This window comes from Siniperca chuatsi, linkage group LG7 (assembly GCF_020085105.1).
Source record: "Siniperca chuatsi isolate FFG_IHB_CAS linkage group LG7, ASM2008510v1, whole genome shotgun sequence".
Classification (NCBI taxonomy): Eukaryota; Metazoa; Chordata; class Actinopteri; order Centrarchiformes; family Sinipercidae; genus Siniperca; species Siniperca chuatsi.
Genome location: NC_058048.1, coordinates 8,583,162 through 8,600,523, shown reverse-complemented (window position 1 = coordinate 8,600,523; position 17,362 = coordinate 8,583,162). Strand labels below are relative to the sequence as shown.

The 17,362-nt window shown below is 38.7% G+C and overlaps 1 protein-coding gene across 2 annotated transcripts in view; it reads left to right on the top strand.

Annotated features, from left to right (window-relative positions):
- Positions 1 to 17,362, top strand: part of LOC122878537 (limbic system associated membrane protein) — a 455,066-nt gene that overhangs the window by 154,106 nt on the left and 283,598 nt on the right. The window contains exon 1 of one of the 2 annotated variants that reach the window (XM_044201387.1): positions 16,686 to 16,744. The exons of the other annotated variant lie outside the window; for it this stretch is intronic. Coding sequence (XP_044057322.1) covers positions 16,699 to 16,744 — 46 coding nt within the window. The 5' untranslated portion in view covers positions 16,686 to 16,698. Of the gene's footprint in view, positions 1 to 16,685; positions 16,745 to 17,362 lie in introns of those variants that run through there. 2 annotated transcript variants of the gene reach the window in all.

The window sequence follows — 17,362 nt, the reverse complement described above, 5'->3', positions numbered from 1 at the left end:
CTTGACAGATTGCCTCCATGCACGGCTGTGCAGGGCTAAAAACAGTGTTGGTGTGAAAATCCAGCCCCATTAACTCAGCATTATGTTGCCATTTACTGTCATGGTGAATATCCACAGACAATTTGCATTTTAAGTTATGCCCCCTATTCATTTGAACAAAGACAGGTGTGGAAATATTTTTGGGATGGTAAGTGTAAGAAAAGTACCACCATAGTAACACAGTAGTCTGGCTGGCACTGACTATTAACTTTGTTCAGGCGAGCCTTATTAGATCTTGTTGGCATTCCATGCAGATAAAAAAAGAGGTTTTGCCCTGGTAGGTTGGATATCCTCATTTCGATTATGACACATTGCATAATTAGTTCACCTATCCCTGTTTACAGTTGAAATGAATTGGTAGGCAAGGGATATTGCACATTCAAGTGTGAAAACCCTTGCAGCATCTTACAGCTCACTATACCATGCAGATGCCATTAGCCAGACTAGCAAGAGAGAGTTAAAATTGCAGCTGAAGTCCTATTTTAAGCTGATTTAATGAGTCTACAGCAGACCCACAGCCCTACAGCATCCCATAAAGCTAATTGGTCATCATAAAGCATGCCCAAATATCAAAGGAAGGATGAAATAAATCAGAACATCAACCATATCCTGACCTTCTGCACAGGCTGAAAACACAAATCACACCCGGTCTAATAGGTGACTTGACAAACACTAATCCAAAATTGGAGAAATTCCAAATTTAAATGTGTCTTTGATGCAACTTCAGGAGAACTAACTAAAATATAACACAGAAAGAGAGAGCGAGCATTACTCTTTGAAAAATAAATCCATCTTCTGTTCTTTGTGGTAGAAATGATAAGTAACATGCATTGCAATGGCAACTGTGTGCTGTTGTTTTTCAGATTAAAAACGATAGCTATCCACCACCCATTGCTAAGCAATCCTATAAAAGAACAGTAGCTGATATACAGTAATTACTAGCAAGGGCGAGGTCAAGTTGTGCCCTTTACTATAGGATACAGATACACTAAGGATAATTTGGTCAAAATGCTGTCGATTCACAATTCACAAGGAGCTGTGTTTGAAGGGTAACAACACCTCACATTTTCCCTGCACTTTACCGTGGACACTTTCCATCTCAAATAAAAAAATGCATTTGGACATTAAACAGGGGAGCCTTTCCAATTGGGAAAAAACAAGATCATTAGTTTATTGTTCAAACAGCTTAAAATATCCAGTGTAGACATCCAGTGTAACCTTCTTATACTTCACTGTCCTCCCATTTGGCTCCTTTCACCATTATAAAGACAATCTTTCTCAAACCTTGATGTCCATAATGTCTTCTTGAACAAGTTGCCTAAAGTTGACCATACCTAAATCATAGGGATGAGGCATGAAAAAAACACTCCCATAAATTAAGAACTGACCAACAACCTACTTTGTCATTAAGGTACTAGGACTTTTTGAACAGGACGTTAGTTGTGCTTTGATCACCATCATCCAGTTTGCTACACTGTTCTGATATCGAGCTGGCATTATGCCTAGAAGTAGAACACACACAAAACAATGAGCTATTAGAGGAATTTTGATCTTCTCAGAGGCAATAACACAGAAGTCAGACGGACGATTCAAAAGCCACAGTATGTCGGCATAGCAGTCTATAATGTGACTGAGACAGGAGCTATGATACAGTTGTTGTCTGGCAGTTAGTTGTACTGTGATGGGACATTTGAAATATGAAACACATCTGTTCTGTTAGAAGAGACACAGAGACAGTTTTAAGGTGAAATACAAAGCAGTCAGTGCTTAGAGAAACTAATCTTTAATGTATATTTTATTTATATTAAGGTGTTATGATCTGAAAATTTTATCTTTTAATTCTACATGGTACAGGTGATCAGGAAACATGATACCTTTTCCTAAGATCTTTGGCCTAATTTTCACATCAGGCTTATGAATGTTTAATGAGGTTAAATTGGAACAAACCAGCCAAACCTCCTGCAGGTTTCTGCCTCTGGTGACTTTGTTTTATTCTCTATTAGTTTCTTCTTCCCCACTGAGAAACTACAGCAACACAGGCATATTTCTATAAAAAATACATTCATCTCTGAATCAGTACATCACGCAGTGTTTGTTTTTACACATAAGTGTAGGCATCCCACTAAGTACAGCATTACGCTCTCCAAGCCTTTCAGGAGGTTAATCCTGGCAAATGGTCTGATTCACTGGTTCAATTCTGACTAATTTCGTGCTGCATTTCTTTTTTGGAAATAACAAACATCAAGTAAATGGGGAAATAATCAGAAAGCACCACACTCTCTGTGTGTCTTTGGGTTGTGAAAACTGTTAGCAGTGATCCACTTAGATCATAGCCACACACACACCCACTCCTCTCATTAACATGGTTGCAGCTGTGCCTGGAAATCTGCTTGGGGAGATTAATGAGGATTTGACGCAATAGGACTGTTTGTCCCTAACATAATTATTATCATTATTTAATCAACTGTGATTGCATTAATCACCAGTTAAATAATGACCAACAAACTGCAATCCATTTCAGTCTGATTTGAATGGTTATATTCAGCTCTCAGGCGGCTCACTCTGAATTATGACTGACAAGAGTTGTTCTGGTACAAAATCACCCAGTGCTGAAGGTGTTTGGTTTATACAAAGCATACAGAATATAAACAACATGTCAACACATTTTGAAACCTTGTTGCATCCTGCTTCAACATTCAATTATAACACGTGTTATCATTATAGCATAGCTGGTGTTTCTTACTGTCACTCCTCACTGAGCTGTTGCATCAAAGTAGGGTAGAAAACGTGGCCTTTTTACTTGATCAAGGCTGTTAGTTGGTTGGTGCTTTGCTGAAGGTGCAACGGCAAATGCAACTGCTATTTTGGTTCATTTATGTGCAGCAGTGGAAAGTGAGGGTGTGGTGATTAATAAATATGCTCTCAACAAGTCACATCACTGGTCTTATAGCTTTGAAGCCAATCACAGTGATGCAGAAACAATAGCTTAACAAATGAAGAATCGGCCTCTCCAGGAAATCATGTCGTTGTCTGGATGGTGCAGTGACATGCGATGAATACATAGCACCACAAATCTACAGCCAGAGGCTGATGGTGTGTTTTTTAACAGTTAATCAATGACGATAGAAAGAAATACTAGAAAATGTTGGTGAAGCCATTTAGGATGATCACATCAGTCCGATCCTTCTTAGGAAAGGAGGCCATGATGAGCATGAAATAAGAGCTCTGGTAATCCAATGTCTCCCGGATTAACTGTTAGAATACCAAGTTCTAAAAGACCTGTCTGATGTGTAGAGGTGTGTGGTTACTTTGTAGGAGGCAGGTGTCATTTGCATGTGATTTAATCGAGCTAAACATGTGGACAGCTGTGCATAACGGCACTGTAATGGCACAGTAACGGCACTCCAAACTGAAGTTCAAAAGTGAATAGCCAATTCACCCAAATCACAAAAAACACAATGCTGTTGAGTATTTCAAATGCATTTTTTCAGTGCTTTGAGTACTACAAACAAAGTACCATTCATCTCCTTTATTTATATATATATATATATATACATATATATATATATATATATATACATATATATATATGCCCAGAGCAACAGCACCAGTCCATCAGTCTAGTTAATTAATGTACGAGAAAATGTTGTTACAGATGCTGAAAAAGAAACATTTGATTCAGATGTCAATGATAACTGGAAGCAAGGGCATAGGTTTGCATTTGGACGTTAGGGACATGTCCCTGCCAGTATTTTGGATGGACAGAATTGTCCTTACCAATATTTGAGTGAACTCATTCGCATTATCTTTGGAGGTAAGTCATATTAGAAAATTCTGATGTGCCCTTGCAGTGGCTACATCAAATTATTGGCCAAGATACATGTGACTACTGCTTAGCCGTTTCAGAACCATGGACATCGCTGAGAGAGAGAGAGAGAGAGAGAGAGAGAGAAAGAGAGAGAGAGAGAGAGAGATGCAAACAGCTGTTTCTACACGCCACCCCCTGCTTATTTTGACAAATAATTGTTCATAAATATTTAGCTAGTGCTACGTTCTTATGTGAGTGCTCTGATTAATAAATGTATTCTGTGATTTTGAAACAGTAGCTTTAGGGCATGTGCCCATACAGCACTTTTCTCTATCACCGCACAAGCGCTTCATGTCAGCACTGTTTTGCCCCTACCAATGTTGAGTACAAACCTACACCCTTGACTGGGTAGGAGAATATTATTCCCTAAGGGCACAGTACAACAATCTGTCAGCAGGAACGTGTTTTATATTATTAAGACATTTTCTATTCTCTACATTGTCATTGTAGAACTTTCCAGCAAGTGTCACTATTTGTTTTGCGTATGTATATTACAAGTGATAGATGTTATCATTATGTCCTGGGGTGTTTGAAGAAATAAGTGTGTATATTTACCATCTTATTCTAAATGTAGGCACATTTATGTTATATTTCATATATGTTATAATCTTATTAGGTTACAGATATGTTTTATTATCGTTCCTAGTCACCAGATTGTCTATCAGCGCCACCTAGGTTAATTTTTCATTCTGTTGTTGATCAGGGCTGGTACGCTTGCCGGTGAGTGTCTGTAAACTTGCAGTGCTAGTAATTCAGATTAAGAATTAATGTCTCATGATTGTGTAATTTCATTAGTTAATTCTGATGTTTGTTTTGTGTTTTCATTGCAGGTTTACAACCTACCAACCTAATTGAGTAGTTTATTGACAAGCTAAATGTTACACATAACTAGCTTGTGGATGCTTATTGTGAATGTGTGCACAATAAAACTCAACAAGTGGCTCGAGTTGTGTCCGCTGTGCTTGCCCTGAAACCCTTCCAGTGGGCAGTTTATTCAGCTATAGCAGGTAGCTTAGTAAAAAACTGGACAGTCATAATATATCAGATTTAGATTTTGGTCAATGCCCCTTGCTCAGCAGGAGCTGTATGGCACTGAATGGAAAGTCTTAGCATCAGGTGCTACAGTACCTGTCTCCTGGCAGCGTATTAATGTGCACACACGCAAATTGTTTAGAGAGTTGCGACTAGCTTTAGAGTCGGATTTGGAGAATTTGGTTGGTAAATGTGGGCAAATGCCAATTAAACCTTTCCCTCTCCCCGTCTCTATTGCTCTCCCTCATTTGCAGCAAATAATTTCTATTCAGATGTTGCATTGAATAATTTCCATGACCGGGGATGTGGGAGAAGAAAGCTTCCACTGGCCTCCCTCACACTTCTCTCCTTCCTTCCTATCTCAGACCTCCCCATAAATATTTATGAAGGTATTTGAATAATGTGAATTGAAATGACAAAACATCATTTTGAGAAGAGACGAGTAGAAATAGCAGGAAGGGAAACAGCAGCGGTGGAAGAATTTTCCACGTGAAATATGAGTTCTTCGGGGGTCGAGCCTTTGAGACAAGTGAAATGTAGACCCTGCAAAGGAGGTGTAAATAAATAATGACAGTGCTCATCATACTCTCAGAGAAATCTCAGATGTGGTCATTGCAATGTATTATCTCTATGACATGGCTATTTGGACATGTCAGTTATCTACAGTAATTTGACTGATGTCACACAGTCCATCTGCAGGTACTTTAGAGTGGTGTGTCACACTGCTCTCTGAAGGATGTCTCTGCAACAAAAGAAGTTGTAGCGTATGAAACAAACGACAAAAGAGAAAAAAAGATATTGGTAAATGGGGTATAGTGAGTGACAGTCTCACAGGAACAGAGAAGAGAAAATGAGCTTAGGTGCTGGCAGAAAGGTGAGTGTTGCTCTCAGAGAGATAGAAGACAGCATGGAAGATGAAAAAAAAAGACAACCACTGAGGGAGTGAGGTGAGGACAGCATCTCTCAAGAGGGACAATGTGAGAAGAGAGAGAGGTGTGTGGTCTTGCTGTGTGTCACCTCTGTATTCTGTGTGGATCTGATAGACAAAAACAAAAAAAAAAGATTCTCTAGTTGTGCAGGTGACAGGGCTGCCTCGATGTCTCCCACAGGGAAAGACACATCATGTTCCAGGAACAAGAAATCCAAGCTTTCAGAGATGTGCTTCCTTGAAACTGTCTCACCTCTGCCTACCAAAAAGAGAACACAGACATGAACAATTAATAATACAGTAAAAATGTAATCATAACATTGGAACAAACCTTGCATAATCGTATGGTCCAGTGTCACCTTTAATATTTTATATTGTATGCTTGCTGAGCATGTAGCCACTGTGGAAACAATGAACACTGAATGATACATATAAAGTTCAGTTTCACCTTACATATTAGGTAAAGTATTGAAATGATTCATATAAGCTAATACTACGCATGTGGTTATTACCATACATTGGCCACATACAACCAGTGGTAATTAAAGTTGTTGAACTTGGAAATAGTAATTTGTCCAACAATCTTAACTCAAGGTCCACTTACTAGCCTTTTCAAATGCATCTTACTTTCTTTAATTCAGTACGCTCACCAATACATCTGTAAAACAACAAGGGTCCTGGACAAGAGACTGAATGAATACTGAAAACAGACATCAGCTATCTGTGAACACCAGACCAAAACCAGTCACAGCATTGACTGGGAATTGGTCAAAGTTATCAGGAATCAGTGGACAGCTGGAGAAACATCATGTAGGCCATTCACATCCTACGCCAAAGACCGACCTTGAACAGAGACAGGGGTTACAATCTCTTCCCTATATGCGACCACCTGTCAACACATGACTGAAATTGCATACTTTGGTCATGTGTTGACAACTCAACCAACTCCATAACAACTAAGCAAACTCCATCTACTGATGAAGACTGTGAGGTAGTTGAAAGCTCTGGCCAAACCGAGCAATTTGACCTTGAGTTGAGATTTATTTGTCAAACCAGTGCTAATTACATTTTGTTACTGAAGTAGCTTATCCCTGCCATTCATTTCTGTGCACATTATTGATGCTATTGATGCTCCACAGCGGTTTGTTTTTTGTTTGTTTTTTTTATTTTTAAGAATATACCGATAGAAAAGGGTAAATTCTCTGAAGAATAATTGCTAACACCGTAAAAAAAGTTAAAATGTCAATTGTTGGTTGTGAGATGTTGTATCAGAGTTGCAGTTGAAATTGAAGCACTTAAGGCAGTTGAAGTGTCAATTGAAGTTGAAGCACTGAAAGGGACTAAGGTGTCTGAAAGCATTGAAAGCGTTTGAAAAGTTTGTTTCAGGGTAATGCCCTTTAGGCAGTTGACTTGACAAATAGTTTTTCTGCATTTACTAACGTTAATGTTGCATTGATAATATCCGTTCGTTATCATTTTTGGCACAAAGTTATATATTTTCCAGCTATAAACAGGATCAAAAGTATTTTTGTCATTTATAAAAGAACCATCCAAGCAACAGACTGTAAAATAACCAAACTCCAAGAGTCACATAATAAGTAAAGTTTCAGCTAAGCATTCTGTCATCTGAATAGGAATCAGTCACTCATCTTTTTGTTGAAAAAAAAAACATTACACCTACAACACAATGCGCAATGCATAATGAGTTATTTGGATACCTATCAGATTGACCAGTATTATTCATTGAAATTGTGTCCTAGCTCCGATCTTCTGAAAGGAGCTGAATCTATTTTCTTTATCACTCAGAACAGAAAACAATGAGTTGAGAGGAAGAAAAGACCTGAATGAATGGAGGATAGAGAGAAAAAAAACATACAGATAGTAGTGGAAATTGATTTTGAACAAGTGCTTTTATTCGACAAAAGCTTGGCATCTGAAGAGAAAATGGTCTCCCTGAATAAGTACTGTGGCGGAAATGTGGTTTAGACCTGATAAAAGAAAGCCAGAGGGGAGGTAGACGGAGACGATGGGTTGAGAAAGGAAGATAAAGAGTGATTAAAGAAAATGAGAAAAGAGGCAAAAGAGAAGCAACAACAACAACCTGAAAAGAGTGAGTAAAGCAGGAGGGAAGGAGTTGTTTGAGAGAAAATGTGGGTGGGACAAAAAGATAAACAATGGGTCTCTGTCCATTGGGTTTAAATTGCCAACAAAGAGGAGACTTACTGATAAATTCAAGATGTCTCTATCTATTCTCAACATCCGTATTCATCACAGCAAAGTTCTATTAACTGAAGGTGAGTGAAGCAGAGGTTCTGACGCATGAACTGATTCTCTATCTCCCATTTATTTAAGATTAATGAAATACAAAGTGATTTGGCAAAGTCCATTTTGAACAGTTAATGCTAAGAGACAAGACAATAAGAACAGTCACTGTTATGTGTCTGGTATTTAGAACATATGCATATGCATAATAATGTGTTACCAACCTCTGTTTGCTAGTGGAAGTTATAAAATACTGCCTCAAAAGCAGTATTGTAAAATATTGACTGCACACATATGTAATGAGTGAGGGGGGATGCAAAATGTCCAAAATCTGTCCCTCTTGTTAATGTGCTCATAAGATGCTCTGTGCTTTGTCTCAAAGTGGCACTTCACATTGCTGCTTTTAATAATCACCACTGTCACGGAACATATGAGACATACTGGTTTTGAACTGCCTGTGGGAAGATTGAATATGTAAGAGTCTGTCCATTCTTGCATGACAACAAAGAAATGACACTTTTGAACAGAGCAGAAATCATTTTTGTTTTATATTATATCAAATTAAATTGAAATATAGGGCTTCTGTATGTGTCTGCATAGAGTTGTGTAATTATTTATTAACCATTCTATTTCATTAGTAGGGTGTTGTTTTTGCTATACAACTAGGATAGTTATTCTTCACACATGCCACTTATTAATCATCAATATGGCAGAATATTTCAATGTATTGCATATTTATTTCCTGCTGGTAACAATTAAGTATGTAACCAGCAGAAGTGGTACTAAATGAAGAGCCGTTTGGGAGCTGAAAGAGCTGGCTCTCTGAAAGCAATGGGGCCATAAGATCTGGATCCCTTCAAAGAGCCCTAATTCCCATCACCGGTGTACCTCACTCACTGACTCAACTCACAATGGTTATGCACAGATTTGATTGGCTGAATGGCATCACGTGAGATGATTTACAATGCATGCAACTGGTTTGTGAGTTTCCTGGGCCGCTAAACCAGTGCTCTAAAGGCTAGAAACGCTGTGCCGATCAAAATAGAAATGCTCCGTCAAAATGTAATAATTCTCAATAATTTATCGATATTCTCTACAGTGAGTGGGGGGAAAGAGAAAGTGCAGCAGCAGCATGACAGAGGCCGGGTCAGAAATGTTGCTGTACTCACTTGTTATTTTTTCAAATACAACAAATCTTTGTGCCGCAAATTGAGTGTTTATTTGACAATATAACGTAATAATTCTGTTCAATGCAAGAATTCATGAATGAATGAATGAATTGTAATTCAATGCAACAATAAATCTGTTCAATAGGCTAACTTCTGAAAAAAAAGGCACAAGGGAGCCCTTCTCGCCCTCCAGCTGCCTAATGCTCCACTATGTTCACCAGCTGGTTGCTAACTGTGTCTTTGTGTTGTTTGGTGCTGAGCAGGTAGCATACAGTGGGTTTTAGAGTATTTTCCCTGGAAACAGCTGCCTGCCGATGAGAGCAGTTAGACTGAACCAAAGCATTGAAATTGTGGGCTGTAAAACCAAAACTATGACCCAAAGACACTAAAACGCTCAGTAGAGCTGAGGGGAACTGCATAGTTTGAGCGAGTCATTAGATTCATTGTTAACATATAAAAAAAATTATAGCAGCTTTAACTTGTATGTTAAGGCAATTTAATTGTGTTACAGAAATGTTCTTACAGTAGCTTCTCTTGCAAAGCATTATGGTAATGGCTAAAATCGTCTACAGATGTTTGCATGGCGTAGTCATAAATTCACCTTATCTCATGAGTCCATCTTTCTTCCTCTGCCAACTTTATTTTGGTACATGTTACCTTTTATATGCTGAGCTGACAATGACAGACTGACTGGGCTATGTATAGCCTACTGCAAACTGCGACTGAGTCCTATTCAATTAATGAGAATTTTCTTCTTTTCAAATTCTAGCTCCAGCACCTTACAAGCTTCATCATATATGACAGACTGACTGACGAGATCTACATCCAAATATTATGTTCACTGTCGCTATGCCATTTTAAGGTTTTCACAGGCAGGTGGGTTGGAGGTGAAAGTGTCAGTGACTCATGCCACTTTAAATAGTGACTTTATCCTGGCTCTGTATGTGTGTGCACCTCAATCATAGAAATAAAGTATAATGTTAAGAAGTGATCAAAGATATAGCATATTTTCCTCTGTTGTTTATGCACTGTGTGCAAATCGCCTATCAATCAGTGTCTGTGTGGGGGAGGGAGGTGCTGTGACATTGTGGTCGATGTATTAAATGAAGGTGGATAGAGATGGAGAAGGGAACCATGCATCAGGTTATTGTCTTTCTCTGCAGTCTGGCCACATAAAAGCCTTGTTACCCATTTCTCTTCTGCTTTAGTTGTCATCTTCCATTTGGCTTTCACCTTGGAAGACCGACATCTTTTTTCAGTCTGCCAACATTTTCTACATTGGTTCACTAAAGAGGCCACACTTGAATATCAATTCTCTTTGTCCTCTCTCTCTCTCTCTCTCTCTCTCTCTCTCTCTCTCTCTCGCTCTCTCTCTCTCTCGCTCTCTCTCTCTGTCTCTCTCTGTCTATCTCTCTGTCTATCTCTGCCTCTCTCTCTCGCTCCCTCTCGCTCTCTCTCTTTCTCTCCGTCCTTTTCTGGATTCAAGGAGGTAATGATACTTACTCTCATTGTCATTTATTTAAACTGCAGTAAATCAAAAGAGGATGTTATGTTTCACATGATTTGTTGTGCCACTTAATGTATGATGTGCATTATGCATGCCATGCACTTCAGTTAATGTGTGCCCTTTTTTATGTTCACATGTGCTTATTGTATATTAATAGAATATAGAATTATATACCAAATGACTCTATGAGAAGAGACAATCCTTGAACCAATTCTTGAATGTCATTCATCCATAAAGAGCCGTTATTAAGAAAACAATTGTTTCTCCATGGTACAAACTACCAAGCTGTGAATGATATCATATTAAATGAACAAGGATATGTTGTGTTGGTTGGTAGGATGATAACTCACTGTTTAGACAGTGGTGATAGTGGAAATATTTGAGAGGAAGTTATAGTCACAATAAGCAATAACAAAGCTGCAGAGAGCTTCAGACTGACTGATTATGGAATTGGTAATACTAGCCACCTTCTCAAATTACATGCACTCATTTGAAACAATGTTAATATTAAAAACACTGCATAACAGAGTGTCAAGGATCTGAATCTTTAGTTGAATACAGCTTAATTTTGTGAGCTGCATCTTCAAACTTCAGTTTTAGATGAAGGCATCTAAACTTTGAACAGTGACTATATTAACACTTTAGAATTACACTCAGATGATCACTTTTATTTAAATAATAAAAAGGAGCAATAAGGCTGATATTTCCCTATGTTATGAAGTAGTACCTGTACCTGCAGGTCACACAGGAACAGCTCTGTTATATAGAGTGCCTTATAATCATAACATTAGATTTTTACATTTAGATATTTACCTCAATGTACAAATACATTTGAATTAAACATGACAGACACAATTTTAACTCACACTCGCATTGATTCATTGATATTCTTTTGAATGCTTTTGAGATAACAAGTGATTATCCAAAAAAGTCACATATTTGTTATTTTGATGGAGCCATACTTGCTCCCGCTTTCATTGTTTCCTGATCTATTTCCATGGACGCCATGTATTTTCAAGTCAACGCATTTTTGAATAACCAAACACAGCTGCACAAATGCCAGTTAAAGCAAGCCAAACATAAGCAGCTAATACAATAAAACCCCACAGAGACAAAACTTACCCTGAAACATGCACATATGTAAAGGAGAATGTGTTTGCTCATTATGCTCGTAGATTAGCAGCTCTTTGCCACATTTGAGTATGTATATAACTGGGTAGTACTAATGTGCAACACACTAAGATGTCAGGCAGCATACAGTGCACACAACATTGACCTGTCAAGAAAACTGTAGATACAAGAAGATTTCAAAAACACCTCGTAAACTATTTCCAAATATATACATGCTCCTATGCAGAAATCTGTTTCAATTTGAAGCTGTCAGTCAAGTCAGCCACATTTTTTCTAGGTGTATGTCGTTATATTAAACCTGTCTAACCAACAATGAATCACAAAAGTAGTATGCGGCAGTACACTATGCAACAAAATAAAACAAAGAGAGTAACTGTATGTACCCTGATTAATCAAGACACGTAGTTAGGTATTAGAAATGCTCCTGCTATTGCCCTTGATCAAGGTTTTAGCAGTAGAGCACTACATGGTTTTCCAGTTCTCCTAAATAGTTGGGTTGGGTCAAAAGCAGTCGATCCCCACAGGGATTAATGATGTGGAACTTAACTAACTCAACTTACACTTTACTACTAGAGAGGAGGATGAACTCCCGAGAAAGACCTCAGAAAGAAACAATGAAAGATTCAGGTTGATTTGGCAGGCTGTAGGTGCAGAGGAACAGTAATTCATATGTAAAATGTAAGGAAAGGATGGCTTCTATAGGAAGGTAGGTTTGATGCAAACTTGCATCTCATCAGTAGTGGGGATGTCTGTGGTTATTTGGGTTCACAGCCTGTTCATACTCAGCATGGTATAATACTAGGGCCAATGAAGCTTTTATAAGGTAACTTGAGTTAATAGTTTAGTCAAAGTTCTTTTTGTATTTTGGTGTGCTACTGAAAAATAATTTCCCATTACATGTCAAGTTGTCCAAATCCAAATTTTATGTTATTGTTCATCTTAAACATGTTAGGGCCATGACAGATGGTCTACCACCATTGATACAAATGGGATGGACAAAATATAACAAACCTTTCAGTATAACACAATGCAATTCAACAGAACCATACAGCACAAAATAGGCATAACCAGAATGACCAAAGCTGAATCAACACCTCTTCAGAAAAAGTTTTAATGTTGATGGATTGATTGTATGGTTGTTTTGTTATACGGCATTAGTTTTAGCTAGGTGTACATAATTTATAGGCAACTGACTGCATGATTTACAGATACAGTAATACTACAATGTATTAAATCAGTGAAAACTCTGATCAACAAGACTAAGAGTCTACAGCCACACTAGCGGCCCTGTTAGGCTGTACTAAATGCTAATGTCAGCATGTTAACATATTTACGATGACACACCAACATGCTAACATGCTGCAGGTGTAATGTTTAGCCTATCATCTTAGTTTAGCGTGTTTCATGCTATTTGCAAATTAGCACTAAACAGGGTGGCTGATGGGAATGCCATTTGTTTTGTAAGTTTCTGGTTATAAACCAAACTATTGAACAATAAGAATTCTGACAGGATATTGAGGCCAGCTGAAAAGTCAGGGGATCACTAAACCAAATACCAAATTTCACAGTAACCCATCAAAAACTTGTTGTTGTTGTTATTTCCGACTGAACCAACCGACCGACCGTCAGACCGACATTGCTATCTGTAGAGCCATGCTGCTGCTAATCACCATTGCAAACCACACCCACACAATGTCAGCTTACTTTAAAGTTTTAAGTTCATCAGAAGGCCTTTATTATCTACTTTAACCTTGTCTTGCAATTTCATGCTTCAGCTGAATCTACTTACTTTGTGAGGCTTATGTACTTTTTGTAATTGTCAGTTAAAGGTTGGAATCATGCCAAATTAAAAAGAAGCATACATCTTTCTCTTCAAAAGTCCTCCTGCTTTACCAAGTACGACTTACTGCTGCGTGCTTATCTGCAATGACCCTTTGGCTGGCGGCCTCATTTCATTTCGACACATTTAAAGCCCTCTACCTCGTTAATGATGTGTAATTATCTTGGAGTGTGTGTGGGGGTGAAAACTGATTTCTCTTTGTCAGGGCTGTTGACAGGCTTGACATGAATTCAGTTGTCCAGGGCCGACAGTCTGTCATCCCAGTGAAACCCTCTGGGTCGACATACGTCCGTGAGGGACACTCAGTGACAGAGTTCAGGAGGTAAAATGACTTTGTGGCTTTTTCTCTCCTTCCATCCTCCAAAGGAATCCAGTCGCAACGCTCTCTAAATGCAAATTGGAAGCCGGGCTTTTATGTGCTGCACTGACCGAACATTGGCACTCCACTCTGAAGCTGGCTGGCTGGGTGGGGACTGTTGAAAGTGCAGGTTCTGGGTGAATGTCATCAACTCTTGTAGGTCCTCAATCATCCTCGCCATTGAACAGCTCTTACAGCAGAATGGATGTTCTTATTTAAAGTACAAAACTGAAATCGTTATTTCTTAGGAGATATACACTCTATGACTGCATTTCCAAAGACAAAGGTTCCTTCTGTACTCTACTCTTGGCTTGTAATTGGTGCCACTGATCAGCTCCACAATAAATCATTTATTAAACATTATAATAAGATGACATTTTCACCTTTTTTTCACATCTTCTGTCTCTTTGAAATGACATTTATCACCATTCCTTATTTATTGACTACACTGCTGTGATTAACTGAATAGACAGAAGACTGAATAAATGGCTCTGAAGTATCTGATGAGCAGATCAAAGTATCTCTACCAGTCTAACAGCTCTGTCTGCGTCCGATGAACCGTTGCCTGAAAATGATAAAAGAATATATGGAGTATGAACTGTGAAATTAATGCTTTGTCTGCCATTTTCCCTGTGCACTGGGCTAAAAAATTATATAAAATTACTCATTTATTGGGCTCAGTTCAGATTATTGAGATTCACCAGTTTCCTCACTCTGCCAGTGTCATTATATGAACTTTGGTGGAGCTAAATTATATCCTTATCTTTTCCTTATTACTTTACAAGGGTCTTAGATATAGATCAGCAGCCATGATGAGATTAGATTTTCTCCATCCCAAAGGATTTTCAGGCTTTTGCAAACCATTGTCACTTCCTTTAGGTGTCTATAGGAGGATAGTCAAGCTGACTCATAAACGCAAAGACGTGGCTTTAGACTACAATGTGATAAGGGAACAGGTTCTTAAAAGACTTCAGCTGCAGTAATATCACTGACTGAAGAGAACTATTGTTAGGGATGTGCAGTCCACTCATTGGTTGACATGAAAGGTTTAAACTGAATAGAGTGGGGAATGTTTCACTGTCCAATGCAGTTTTTTTTTTTTTTTCCATTTTGTTTTTGAATGTTGAAGTGTAGCATATGGGAACACACGGAAGATGTTACCATGGTTTAGAAGAAATGAAGAGAAGCCTGCCAGCCAGTTCAAGCAGCCCAACTTGAGTCTGCTGCTATACTCACATGGCATCCTCCTCTCTCTACAACACATATCCAACACACCCTTTTAATTATGGCGGTTTATTTAAGCTGTCATTGCTCTGTTCATTATTTTGCTGCATGCCTGCTGCCACACAGCCTGCTTGAAAGCTATGCTGCTGCTTGCTGGTCTGCTGCCGCCACTGCTGTATGCATTTTAAAAGTAACTCGCTGCCATATTAACCTGATCATAGTATTTTAAAACTCACTGCCATATCAGCCTGATTATGTCCCTTCTCGGGGGTTGGAGGGCCGTGTTTGCTTTGCGTTCCCCTCTGCTGTTGATGGCGGCGGTGTTACCGAGTGTTTTCCGAATCTCTGACTGGCTTACGTTCGTTTCAGCTGCAGTTAACAAACAAAAAAAAATGGTACCCGTGACTGTGAGTCGGTTAAATATTCAGTTTTGGTCGGCTCTGTCGCTAATGAATCATGAATGTTGTCAAATATTTTTCTCCCTCTTTATTATTATCAAGAAAGATCTGTGTACACATTCATGCAGCAAGCTTCTCAAGTTCAGTAAGCGTGCGCCCTACCGGCTGCTGTTGCTGTTCTCGGGCCGGTCTGGTCATGCACATTTCTCTAAGTTTAGTTTCTGCTCTCATGCTGCTCTAAGCTACCTTCCGAGCTTAATTGCTCTTAATCACGAAGTCAGTTCTTGTGGCGGCTGAGCTCATTTCTGGTTTGTTCTGGCACATGCATTATGATGCTTACTGTAAATACTAGTGGTTCACTGGTGATACAGTATATGTATTTACATTTCAAATAGTGCGCCTGCTATCATGCTAAAATAGTGATTAATAAGATGACATTGTCTGCTCCATGTTATTCACTTGTGATGTTAATTTTTTGCTGCATATCAGGTGGATTGCTGGGTTTAGATTCATCCATCTCATTTCACTAGATAGCATGTTACCCTCAGGTTCTGAGGCACTAAAGCAGGGGAACAGCCACATGGCGAGTGGTGCCTTGGCCCACACATAGCAGGTGCTCACTAGATACTATATCCCACTTGATGTGGCTCTTAGGGAATTGGCCATGTGGGAGTTGGTCCTGCTGGCCCTTAAATAGTATATTTCTCAAAGTGGCTAGTGTCGGACTCTTAATATAATTCAATTTTGGAGGTCAGAGCCTAGATGCCAAACATTAATGCTATACATATTCTACATTTACATAATAATCTATTCCATGTGAATTGTCTGCCTGAACTACAGATAAATTACAGCATTTACAGTAACTCCAAATCAGAGGCATGATCTTGGTCTAATATTTCTTGTATTCTTTTCTCTTTTCTCTGTTATAGGTAAGTGCTGCCAATGACCTCCACCAGGACAGAGACTATCTTCAGCGCCATTCATCTCAGTGGGTTTGCTACTCTTTCTCCATATTCAGTGGAAAGAATACAATCGGAGGGGCCAATGGGCCATGACAAACAACCAATGAGAATTCAAAACAGTACACACTCTTCAATATCAACAAGTCTCATCTGGGAGAATTAGGTTATGAGTCAGTTGAAGCAATTCAAATGTTAATCATCATATTATCATAATATTTTACTTTTCCATATTGGTGCATGTTTCCTACAACCAATTATGGGTATATGATGAGACAACATGCCTCAGCACCTGAACTTGCATGAAGTTTTCAGCTTTACCTTGTAGCCAAAACAAAGTAATCCAGAGTCAAGGGAACAATGGTGTACGACCAGGAGCCTGAAGCTAAGCAAAGGAGCTACATTTTTTTTCTCAAAACAGAAGTGGTCTCCTGTGTCAATGGTTTGCTCTCAAATACTGATGCTGGTGCTGTGTGTTTGCCCCATGCAAGATACTGACAACCCAAACCTGTTTGGTTAGTCCTGACTTTTTTTTTTATACAGTTAGAATATGACTAAGATGCTTGGTTTTAACACATAAGTTAAAATCCCACATTTCCTAGTTACTAGTTTTCATGTTGCAGCAGGTTTGAACTATTCAGATTTTG